Genomic DNA, 13,018 nt, shown 5'->3' with positions numbered 1-13,018 from the left:
TAGCCTTTCCCTTCTCCAGGGGATCTTCCCAACCCAGGGATCGAACCCAAGTCTCCCTCATTGCAGGCAGATTCTTTACCAGCTGAGCCACCAGGGAAGCCCATAGAAAATGGTACTAAAAGCAGCAGGGCCGGGGGTGGTTACAGCAGAAAGAGAACATGGTGCCTTTCTGTGACACAAAGAGTGTCAGGGAGTCAGACATGCTGGGAAAGCCAGGCTGCCACCTAGACATCTCCACTAGGGAACACAACCTAGATAAAAGACAGTCACACATCCCAACTTTTACTACACAAAAATCATGCAGACTGCATCAACTTCGAAGTGCACCCACCAGGCCAAGTCCTCGGACAAATTCGGTGGTTCCCCTTGTCAACCTTCCCTGGTGGCTCAGGTGGTAAGGCATCTACCAGCAATGTGGGAGACCCAGGTTCGATACCTGGGTTGGGAAGATCCCCTGGAGAAGGAAATGGCAACCCACTCCAGTACCCTTGCCTGGAAAATCCCATGGACAGAGGAGCCTGGTAGGCTCCCTGGTAGTCCATGGGGTCTCAAAGAGTCCGACACAACTGAGTGACTTCACTCACATGTCAATCTTACAATTCTAGGTACATCAGTGTAAAAACATTCACAACTTAACACTCTCTGGCAGGTGGAAGTTGTTAGAAAGTACTAGGTGATCTTATATTGCTACTAGATCACATTTGATGCCATTATTTATTGTTACAGCAATTCCAGCTCCTTTAATAAGTCTTTATAGCCTGTGCCTTAGAGCCGAGCAGAGTTACTTGTCCATAGGAGACCTGAGTGAGGGAGTGAAAGTCACTCTGTCGTGTCCAATTCTTTAAGACCCCATGGACTGTAGCCCACCAGGCTCCTCTGTCCGTGGAATTCTCCAGGCAAGAATACTGGAGTGGGTTGCCATTTCCATCTCAGGGGACTTCCCTGAGTTAACTGTTTAATCACTTACTTTATGAATGAAGGCTGTAGCCAGGCTGGATCTATGAATGCGGCTCACTGAATGTGTGTAGGTGTTTGAAGCTCTGGGTTGACAGTTCAGCACACAATGCAACACAGTGACTCGTGTCTGCCCACATCTCCGCTCCAGGCCAGCGCTGGAGGCTGTGTGAATTCTTTCACCTACTGAAAAGGAATCGTGTTGGTATGTAGGCATACCACACATCGTGGGTTGAACTGTGTTCTCCAGAAAGATACGTTGGGTCCTAACACCCAGGACCTGTGGATGGGATTTAGAAACAGGTTTTTGTAGATGTGATCACATTAAGATGAAATCATGCTTGACTAGGGTTGGCCTTGATTCCATATGACTAATATCCTCATTAGACGACACACAGGGAAAATGCCATGCGACAAGAGAGACAGATGGAGTGATGCGTCCACAAGCCAGAAAACACCAAGGATTTTGGAAATCTCCAGAAGCTAAGGAAAGGAAGGATTCTTCCCTAGAGCCTTCAGAAAGAGTACCACCTTGCCCTGCAGATCTCAGATTTCTACTCTCCAGACCTATGGAAAAATAAACTTCTGTTGTTTAAAGGGCCATGCAGATTGTGGCCCCTTGTCCTGGCAGCCCTGGGAAATGAGTGTATCTACCATGTAAAAGACCCTGATGCCGGGAAAGACTGAAGGCAGGAGGAGAAGGGGACAACAGAGGATGAGACGGTTGGATGCCATCACCAAATCAATAGACTTGCGTTTGAGCAAGCTCCAGGAGATGGTGAAAGACAGGGAGGCCTGGTGTGCTGCAGTCCATGGGGTCGCAAAGAGTTGGGCACCACTTAGTGACTAAACAACAACAACCATGTAAATAAAGTTCTTCACTCTCACCACAGGTGGGACTTCCAACACAAGCCAACACTCCTCAAAACCCACTGGTTCAGGTGAGAGGGATGCACGTACCTGCCCCACACCCACCAGCCTACACACCAAGCTGGCGTCAGGTCAACACACACAAAAAGCAGAAGCAGTGACAGACTTTATTTTCCTGGATTCCAAAATCACTGCGGATGGTGACTGTAGCCACGGAATTCAAAGACGCTTGCTCCTTGGAAGAAAAGTATGACCGACCTAGACAGCATATTAAACAGCAGAGACATCACTTTACTGACAAAGGTTCATAGAGTCAAAGCCATGGTTTTCCCAGTAGTCATGTACAGATGTGAGAGTTGGACTATAAAGAAGGCTGAGCACCAAAGAACTGATGCTTTCGTACTGTGGTATCGGAGAAGACTCCTGAGAGTCCCTGTTGACAGCAAGGAGATCAAACCAGTCTATCCTAAAGGAAATCAATCCTGAATATTCACTGGAAGGACTAGGAAATGAGTATACCTACCATGTAAAAGACCCTGATGCTGGGAAAGATTGAAGGCAGGCAGAGAAGGGGGCGACAGAGGATGAGATGGTTGCATGGCATCACCAGCATATGAGTTTGAGCAAAGTACGGGAGATGGTGAAGGACAGGGAAGCCAGATGTGCTGCACTCCATGGGGTTGCAAAGAGTCAGACACGACTTAGCGACTGAACAACAAACAACAAATTTCATATGTAATTACTGCCAAAGAAAGCACACCCGAACATTCACTAAGCACCCCTACTTCCAGACAGCATTCGAGGCAATGGGGAGACTTCAGTTAACAAAACTGACCTAACATCATATGATCATGGAGCTTTGGTTCCAGAGGAGGAAGACAGGCAATTACCACCACACACGTGAAATACACACACTCTCAGGTAGAGACAGAGGTTATGGAGAAAAATAAAGCTGGGATAAGAAGTGGTGCAGGGTAGGGGTAGGATTACACTGTTAAATGGTGGGGCGTGGTCAGGTGAGACCTCGTGAGAAGATGATATCCCATAAAGAACCTGAAGACAATGAGGGATATCCCGTAAGTGTTTATGGACAGTTGTTCAGGCCAATGGAACAGCAAGTGCAAAGGCCCTGGGGCTGGGAGGTATCCAGCACACACAGAGCCAGCAAGGAGGCTCGGGGATGGATGCTGAAGGTGAGGGAGGGCCTGCTGTGGAAGATGATTATGTGCAGCCTCAAAAACTTGCTCGGGATTGGTTTTCTGTCTGAGAGAGACAGAAGGTTATGTGACTTCATGCATCATGAGAACCACTGTGCTGGGGGCGGGGTGGGGGGTTGAAAACAGAGTGTAGGGGGAGAGGGCAGGAGCAGGGGAACCAGTAAGAAGGCTACTGCAGTAATCTGGGTACGATGGCATGGACCAGGGTGGGCGTGGCCCTTCCCTGCCATGCCAGATTCCTCACCGGAGTATCCAAGTACACACAGAAAATATGGGCAAACTAACTGCTGTGATCTCAAGCAGAAAGTGCTAACATATACTTTTTAAAAACAGGCTTTTGCCAATTTCAAAAGGTTACATATACAAGTCCATTGATATGATGTGACTTCTTTTTTTTTGGTCATGCCACTCAGTATGCACACAGTTAGGGATCTCAGTTCCCCAACAAGGGATTAGACGCCCTCCGGAACTCCCTGCAGTGGAAGCATGGAGCCTTCATCAATGGACTGTCAGGAAAGTCCCTGATATGACATTCTTGAAACGACAAAATTACAAAGATGGAGAATGGATTGGTGGTGGCCAAGAAGGGGGTGAAGAAGGGAGGTGGGCATGGCTGCCAAAGAGGAGTGGGAGGGGTCCTTCTGATGGACTGTTCTGTATCTCGACTATGGTGGTTGCACAGGCTACACGTGTGGAGAAATCACACACACACACACACACACACACACACAGAAAAGCACATGACACTGGAGCGCGCTGGATAAAGTCGACACATGGCACCAACATCAGCTGCCCACCCAGGGCAGTGCGCTGCGGCCCTGCAAGATGTTACCTGGGGGAGAAACCGGGGGACGGTCACCGGCTCTCTGCATCACTTCTTACAATTGCAAATAGAATCTACAACTCCCTGAAAATAAAAACTTCTAAAAACCATTTAAAAAAAAAAGAATCTTTTACACTATAAAGTCGTCCAAAGCCCTATTGTAATCTGCCATAAAGCACAAGAAAAACAAACAGAATGAAGCAGTAAGCATAGATTGCATGTAAGATATGAGTTTACGAAATATAGGTGAAATTCACAGCTTGTTTTAATTATACACTATGAGTGAACAAGAAGTAGATTGTGAGAAAAACGTGACTTCATAAGATTTATTAAGAATAATAGGTTATCTCCCTTTAAAACATGCTGCAGATGGAACATATGAACAAGATGGAACAAGAGTAGCACTTACAGACAGATAAGGATGGAAAGTCATTAGGCATGAGCATACAAACTCTGAACTGACAGTCATCCCCTAAATTGACTACCCACTGGTGACGCTGGGTACAGTCCTGTTCAGCCCTAACATTTTTGTCTAGGGCAACAATCCGTTAAAGCTTTCTTCAAACTGACCCACAGCAAGCACAATAAACCCCCCACCCCCTTTACTCCCACACCCCCACCCTGCACCCACCCACCCCCGCCCCAGCTTCAGTGGAACAGCCTCACCTCCGCTCTCCACGTGCTAGGTGGGAGCCGTGGGTGACAACCACACAACCAGGCCATCGCCAGTGCGGACAGGCTGAGCCGTCTCAGCAGAGGATTTTATTTTTATAAAACTCTACAAGGATGAGGTGGTACTGCCCTCAGGAGATGGTGCTGGCCCCTTTCCCCTCTGTTGCCCCAGAGAACCTGTCAGTGTTAACAGGCGCCCTGGCCTGGTTCAGACGGCAGCTCGCGGGGCCCAGGTGCCCCGGCCACCCTCACCTGACCTGGCCTGGGCTGGGGTTGTTCCTCTGAGCTCCCAGGAAGACCACACATGCCCCCTCAGCTCTCCAACCTCTTTGGCCCTGCCCAGCCCTGGAAAGTCCAGCTGTGGTAAGTGTTGGTGGGACTGCATGGGCAGACAAATGCGGAGTCATCTCAAATTAGGAGCCATGGTTGCAGAGCTGCTCGGATTGCTTATCATGATGCTAACTGGTTCCAGCCACGGCATGGGGGCGCAGGGACCCACTGTCCACCCACCTGTGCACAAGCCACACAGGTGCATCCGCAATCCACGTTTGCTGGCTGGGACCAACCATCTGGCCACGTAAATCGACCTTCTAACCCTGAAATGCATCTTTAAAAGCAGAGACATTACTTTGCCAACAAAGGTCTGTCTAGTGAAAGCTACGGTGTTTCCAGTAGTCATGTATGGATGTGAGAGTTGGACTATAAAGAAAGCTGAGTGCCAAAGAATTGATGCTTTTGAACTATGGTGTTGGAGAAGACTCTTGAGAGTCCCTTGGATTGCAAGGAGATCCAACCAGCCAATCCTAAAGGAAATCAGTCCTGAATATTCATTGGACGGACTGATGCTGAAGCTGAAATTCCGATACTTTGGCCACCTGCTGCAAAGAACCGACTCATTGGAAAAGACCCTGATGCTGAGAAAGATTGAAGGCAGGAGGAGAAGGGGACAACAGAGGATGAGATGGCTGGATGGCATCACTGACTCAATGGACATGAGTTTGAGTGAACTCCGGGAGTTGATGATGGACAGGGAGGCCTGGCGGGCTGTGGTCCATGGGATCGCAAAGAGTCGGACATGACTGAGTGACTGAACTGAACTGAACTGAGTTATTTTGGGGCACTTATTAAACCCATCTTAGGATTTGCATCAGTGTCCCTGAATACAAAAAGAATCCACAGAGCATGGAGGGGGATGGATATTGAGAGAGACAGTTTCACTAAAACTCACTCAAAAATGACCTCCAGCACCCAGAAGGCAGGCACCACCCCATGGGGTCCCCGGTCCTCACCCATCCTCCAGCTGCTGCGGCTCTGGCTGGAACCCGCAGATTCCAGGGGTACCCCAGCAGCTACAAAGGGCTGCTGACCTCAGCTTTAGGTGTAGGTTTCAAGTTCTTTCTCACCAGCAGTCAGGTGAAAATTGATAACTTGCAGGCATCACAATGAGTGATGTGTCCTTCCCAGCTTAATATCTGAAGGAAGCTCCAGTGAGTAGAAGAAAAGAAAAAAAAAAAAAAAGTGAAACACTAAAGGAAAACCAAAGCAAGTAACTGAACGTGTGTTCTGTAAAGCCCCCCAACCACTGGGGCCGCAAAGCGAGGGGCCAGCGGGCAGCGCCGCGCAGCGGGAAGGCCCAGAGCGCCCTCTAAGGGCCGTGGGCCGCAAACACTGCCGCGCGCCAGGCCGGGAGCCGAAAAGGGAAGAAACTGGGAGGAAAAAAATGTCTTCCACATGATGTCACCTAATACTCAGGGCCACAAAAATTCCTTATTCAAAATTTCTAAATTTTAACCATCTGATCCATCCTGAAGAACTTTCCTTAATAAGATGATAATAGTAACACAATTCCCCCAAATTAAATTAAATCCACCTTCTTTGTAACTAAAACAAGGATAAAAAATATATAGAAAAATATATATAGAAAAAATAAAAAATATGTATAAAAAATAAAAGATTAAAAAAAAGGGAAAGACAAGTATAACATCTTAGAAGGAAAAAAGGATGCTGGCCATGTGTTTAACCAGTATCTCCCTGATTCCAAATGCTCTAATGTTGTCTACTAAAATAATGAAATATCCATCCCCACCCCCCAGTTACCCAGTCCTCCCCAAAGGCAGCCAAGTTTTCAACTTCAGGTGTATCCTAACATAAATATTCTATGGCTAAACATCTGATTACATATACATATATATTCTTTTCTTTATCTTTATATATTTAAATACTGACCCCCATATTTTCTAACTGAAATGAAACCTTCTGATAAGAAGTTTTATTGTAACTCAAGAAACTCCCAAATTCCAAAGGGACCAGTAAAAAGGATCTGCTTCTTATCAGCAAAGTCATGGAGACTTTCCTGAAATCTCTGCATCTAATCACCTCCCCCCACTCTCACCCCATGCAGTGGCAGAATAATGCCCCCCCAAAATGTGCATGTCCTAATCCCCAGAACCTGTGAATGCATGACCTCACACAGAAAAATCAACTTTGCACATGTGATTAAGTTAAGGACCATCCAATGTAATCACAAGAGTCTCTATGAGCGAAAGAGGGAGAAGGAAGGTCAGAGAAGGTGATGCGTGGACACAAGCAGAGTGAGGTCATTGCTGGAGAGGCCACCAGCTGAGGATGTCAGCATCTCTAGAAGCTGGAAAGGGTGAGAAATGCATTTTCCCTCAAGCACCGAGAAGGAACACGACCCTTGATTTTAGCCCAGTGAGGCCCATTTCAGACTTCTAACCTCCAGAACTATAACAAATGTGTGTTATTTAAAGCCACTAAGTTTGCGGTAACTTGTTACAACAGCAAAAGGAAACTAATACACCCCTCCACTCCTCATCTCCAACCAGGCCAGTTTTGGGGGAATGGGCCCTTAGGTCTTAAACAGAGCTAGGGATGGTCTTGGTAAGATGGTACCCTGGAACTGACCGGTGATAACTTTCCAGGGACACAAGTTATCGCTCTGCAATTCTATCACAACCTCTAAGCACTACTAGTGAATTCTGTGCTCAGTTGACAAAAAACAAACAGTTTTTTTCATCTGAGGAGAGGGAGTCCAATGCACAAGATAAAAAGAGAGGGGAAGCTCACCTCCTTTCAGAGGACAGAAGGAGGAGGGAAACCTAAGAGCTGCATGGAGCCTGGGCCACAGGAGAGCCTATGAGGGCTTCTAGGGGAGAAGGAATCTATTTACTTGGTCTAATGGGGATTGACTAACTAGCCTGAGGTCACAGGGCAGGTGAAGGGTGATATCGTGGAGACAAACCCACACACCTTGATTTGAGCCTACTTCCTTTCCATACACCAGTTGTCATCAAACTTCCTGTTCTCAGATTCCTTTCTATGCTTAAATTAATGAGGATCTCACAGAGGTTATGTTTATGTCTACTTACTAGAAATTAAATCTTGGAAGAGGTTAATCTACATACCTATTGATGCACCCCACTCCAGTACTCTTGCCTGGAAAATCCCATGGATGGAGGAGCCTGGTAGGCTGCAGTCCATGGGGTTGCTACGAGTCAGACACAACTGAGCGACTTCACTTTCACTTTTTACTTTCATACATTGGAGAAGGAAATGGCAACCCACCCCAGTGTTCTTGCCTGGAGAATCCCAGGGATGGGGGAGCCATCTCTGGGGTCTCACAGAGTTGGACACGACTGAAGCGACTTAGTAGTAGTAGTAGTAGTAGTTGTATTGATTCATGTTGAAATAGCAATAGTAAACCATTACAAGCTGTCATAGCAAACTGGATTTTATAATAAACTGTTTTCCAAAACAAAAAGAAATAATGAGAAGAATGGCATTTTGGGCATTTTGGCAAGTCTCTTTCATGGAGGACAGAAGGATCTCCTACCCAGTTGTAACCTATTGCAGTATATTGTTTTCACTGGAGTCCCCTAAAAACATCAGGCCTCATACAGATATTGGAAAAGTACTTCAATAGCCTTACAGATAAGTTTGGAAAGTCTTTGATACTACACCAAAACTCATCAAGTTGTAGTTCCTTAAAGGTTACCTGCAGTGTACAATCTGAAACCATATAAAGAATTTCTCACATTTTGTTACACTAAAAACCCACTGGGGTATTTTGAACTTCGATGGATCTTTTAGCCAGGCAAGTTTTCATAACACTGTGCAGCAGTCACCTGGATTTACCAGCTCGCTGGGCTGTGCAGAGCATCTAAACGCTGATACATTTTATAACACAGTATTCCAAAATCATTTATATCACCACCTATCTTGTTAGAAAATTGTCTAAATAGTGGGACACATTCAAGCTTAGGATGTTGGCGGTGACTTGGCAAAATTCTAATTTTCACTTGACAGCTTAAATTTTCTCACTGGCATGAGCAGTTATTCTACCAGAAGCAGCAGCCTACCTTTGTTCATTTTATGAGATGTCTGCAAAATACCTAAGTCAAAATAACGGGTTTGTTCACAGCCGTTCTTTCTAGTCAAGGTGGTGTTCCGTAAAAAAGAGCAGCTAGTTCAGCTCACACCTCACACCTCACACCATCACACAACTGCTTTCCTGCACAATTACCAAAGAACTTCCCTGGTAGCTCAGACAGTAAAGAATCCGCCTGTAGTGCAGGAGATATGGGTGCGATCCCTGGTCAGGAAGATCCCCTGGAGAAGAGAATGGCTACCCACTCCTTGAGTAGCCTGGAAAACCCTGTGGGCAGAGGAGCCTGGCGGGCTACAGTCCATGGGGTCGAAAAGAGTCAGACATGACTGAGCGACTAACACTTCCACTTCACTGCTGAACATGGGCTGTCAGAAGAAGTACTAATCATGCCTTTCCCATTTCTTCGCACAGCATATTAAAAAGACATGCATACAAGGGTAGAGATTTGGTCAAATCTACCACTTTTATTCTTGCACCAAGGACATTCTTCATTGAAACTAGCATATCCTTTCTTCAAAAGTCTGAAAGATACAATGAGCCTGAGTTCATGAGGGCACCAATGCCAAGATTCACCCTAAAGCACCACCAGTTTTCCCACTAAACTTTTGTACTGTCTCCACAGATACTAACACTGTGAAAAGGCAAATAGTATCTTAGTGTTACTTTGAAAATCGCTTTGACCTTGAGGATTCCCTGAAAGAGTCTTCAAGCTTTAAAGAAACATAAATCACCCCAAACCACCCTAAGATAACCATTATAAACATACGACAGTGTGTGTGTGTGTGTGTGTGTGTGTGTTCTTATATGGTTTCTAGAAAACTGTCTTATCAGACTGACAAGTGCAATCATAATTTTAATGGTTGGGTTGTATTTTATTGTAGGGAGGGCGGAGGGGGTGAAAGGCATCACTTGCTTTTTTTGTTTTACATTTTAACTGACCATCAAGATGAAGGGTTTATTTAGGTCTTCAGCATGCCCTGCAAATCATCTCTGCTTTAAAGAAAATTCCTCTGAGCTGTGGTGGGTCCACCACTAGGAATCTGTCTCTGGGGGATTTCATTACAGGGATTCTGGTCCCAAAGGTCTGGGGACTAGGAGAGGCTCTGACTCAAGAAGCTTGCTAAGCCCGTGCATCGGTTGAGCCAGAGAGGAAGCAGTGTGTCCACAGCCCTGCTATAACACCCAGAGTACAAGTCTGGGGCAGTGACTGTAGCTATCACAGCAAGACAGACTGGAAGCCTTCCGGAGAAGCAGATGAAATACATTTTGTGACCCCGATTTCTTCCCCAGCATGGGGGAGCTTTCGGCAGGTTCCGTCTGTTCCTTTCTTTCTGTCATTTAAAGGCAGAGGATATGCTTATCAAAATATGCTTGTCCTTCTTTGTCTGCTTCTAGTCTGGTCATCATTTTCCTGCAAATCCCACGTCAACACAGTAGAGAGAAGTGCCAGCAAGCGTTCCAGCTCCAACATTCCACAGCTCAGTGATTTACAGAGCAGAAGGCAAGAGAAGCAGCAGCACGGAACACAGCTGGGTCCCGGGAGCAATCGCAAGCCACCCAGACCTCAGACCCACTCAAATGTAACCCATCAAGCAGGTGGCAGTGCAGTCTAGCAGGTCCAAGGCATGGCACCGGCCCCAGTTTCAGTCTGCTTTCTGATAAAAAAAACTTTCTCAACATTCAGAGAATTTTAATTTAGAGGGGGAAAAAAAGCCATGGGTTGTAGGTGAAAGGTTTTAGAAGTCTTATTATTGATAAAAATACTATAAAAAATATTCAGACAATGCTTTCCTAGAAGTAGCTAACAGAGAGGAAAAAACCCACAGCTGGAATAGCCTTTTATGAACAAGTGGCATCTCAGCACTTGGCATAATCCTGAAGCAAGCGTTACACATGAGGCACCCACCGAAAAGAGTCACCAAGCAGTGTGGCCCTTTCCCCCTTTCACTTGTAGTAAGAGGGCACTCGAGACCCGAAATAGTCTCACAAAGCAAGTAGCCCTCCTTGGAATCGCGTCTGAATTTTTTATAACCCAGCTGGGAGTGAACAGTATCAACAAAAATGTCCATTTCTTGGATTCCTACAAACCGATGACATAAATAAAATCCACACAGTGTCGTGTGAAAATGCCTGCACAGGAGGTGGAAACAAAGACCACCAACGGCTTGGGGATGAAAACCCTTGTCTCTGTCTCTGCAGGAAACCTGCGAGAAATGTGAACACAGCGCGCTTGCATTTTCGGAAAAGCAGTTGCTCACCTTTCAGCCCCCCACCCCGTGCCCAGCCTCGGCCTTAGGGGAAGGGTGAGGTCCTCCCGAACCGACTCCCGGCTTCCCCTCTCTCCTCTCAAGACAGAAGTCCTCTCCCAGCTCCAAAGTTCCCACCAAGATGCACCCTAAGAGTCGGGCTTCTCCTTGGGCACCGAGGTACCCGACCGCCCCGCGGCGGCTCACGGCTCTCCCCGCGCGCTCGTGGACGTGTCCTGCCTGTCCGCCTCCCTCTGGTCTCCCGGGAACCGTCCACCACACACCAGACATCCGTGCCTCGGGGCAGGTGAACAAGAGGAAAAGAAGGATGCCCCCGGGGGGAAATTCTGGGCGAAGGAAAGCATCGCCCTCACTCCCACCGCAGCGCCGAAAGGTCACTTTTCTTTTCCTCCCGCGCCCCCCACTTTTTTTTTTTTCCCCCCCAGGCTTTTCTTTGCCTGAATGTTCCTGGGATGTCCGATTCCGGGCATTCGACGGCAAAATTGAAACCGAGGAAACTGAGGTCCCCTGAGGCTAACCGTGTCCCTGCGCTCGCCTCCCGCGCGCGAGGCACCGAATACCGGGACCCCCTCGTCCCCAGTCGCCCCTCCACGCCGCGACTCGCGAACGATGAGGACGCACAGGTTAGGGACCCGACATGCAGCCAGTACAGAGCAGGGAGGGCGGCGGTGCCCGGAGCGACAGGCGGTCGAGGGGCGCACGGAAAGTGGACAGAGAGGCGCAAAGAGCCCGGCGCCCGAGCCCGGGACTGCGCGTACCTGGAGCAGCCCCCGCCGGGGAGACGACGGGCAGCAGCGCAGCTAGGAGCAGCAGCGCCGCCCAGGGCAGCGGGCGCCGCGCGCGATGGGACGCCCGGACCTCGGGGGCCATCGCGAGCCCCGGGGTGCGCGGCCGACTGGGCCAGGCGGCGGGCGGGAGGGCGGGCAGGCGCTGGGCGAGAGTCCGGGAGTGCGGAGGGGGTGCCGTCGGGTCCCCGCCGTCGGTATGCGTCTGAGCGCTCTGCGCCGCGCCCGCGCGCCCCTGGCCCCTCGCCGAGAGCTTCCGGCCCCGCGCCCCGGCCGCCGCGCTCCGCACTGAGGCCGCCGGCCGCCGGCCGCGCCTTTTAGCCGCGCGCTGGCTCCCCCTGCCGGCGCGAGGGCGGCGGGGGTGGGGGCCCGAGGCGGGCGGGGCGCGGGGCCGGGGCTCCGGGTGCCCGAGAGCGGCGGAAAACCTCTGGGCGGGTCTGAAAACGCGGGATTGGGGGGCGCCCCGGGCGTCTAATCTTATCTGGCTTGCTGGCTCAAGAAAGGGCCCGTCACGTCCAGTCGTCGCCAAGCCCAGGTGTGCCCTCTGTCACCTTAAATAAAGACCTTTGGCGTCCCCGGTGGGGACCCTGGCCAGGCTCCTTCACCTCGATCCGCACGCGGCCGTCGCCCCTGCGGCTCACCCCCGCCTTCCCCACACCCCGCGTTAGAAAGGGGGTTTCGTGTCCTTGGACACCGCTGCTCCCGGCTGTCTTGTGCGGAGCCGGTGAACTGGGTTCAAAGGAAGCGTTCTGTAAACTCGCGAAGAAAAGCGGAGCGCTTGCCTATTCTCACAAACTCCGATCTCTATGATGATAACACGGCTTAGGGTTCCCCATCCTGATTTCCACCTGTCTGTGGTCAGCTCCCCGCCTGGAAGCGGACTGGGAGCGCCCCTGGAGGCTACCCGGACGTCTGCAGCCGGCCGGTCCTCGCTCCGCGCCCAGGCGCCGGGGTCGCCAGCAGCCTCCTGGCCGTCCTGATGGGGCTGCAGCTCACAACCTGAGGTCGAGGTAGCCCTCCAC

General features: G+C 49.4%; 1 protein-coding gene across 1 annotated transcript in view; it reads right to left on the bottom strand.

Moving 5' to 3' along the window:
* Positions 1-12,275, bottom strand: part of FNDC1 (fibronectin type III domain containing 1) — a 111,325-nt gene extending 99,050 nt beyond the window's left edge. Inside the window, exon 1 of the mRNA XM_027551960.1 lies at positions 11,970-12,275. Within this exon, the coding sequence (XP_027407761.1) occupies positions 11,970-12,081 (112 nt within the window). The 5' untranslated portion in view covers positions 12,082-12,275. The remainder of the gene's footprint in view (positions 1-11,969) is intronic.
* Positions 12,276-13,018: the final 743 nt, after the last annotated feature.

The sequence above is a fragment of the Bos indicus x Bos taurus genome, chromosome 9 (assembly GCF_003369695.1).
Source record: "Bos indicus x Bos taurus breed Angus x Brahman F1 hybrid chromosome 9, Bos_hybrid_MaternalHap_v2.0, whole genome shotgun sequence".
NCBI lineage: Eukaryota > Metazoa > Chordata > Mammalia > Artiodactyla > Bovidae > Bos > Bos indicus x Bos taurus.
Note: the sequence above shows the minus strand (reverse complement) of the source record. Positions and strands in the feature narration are given on the sequence as shown.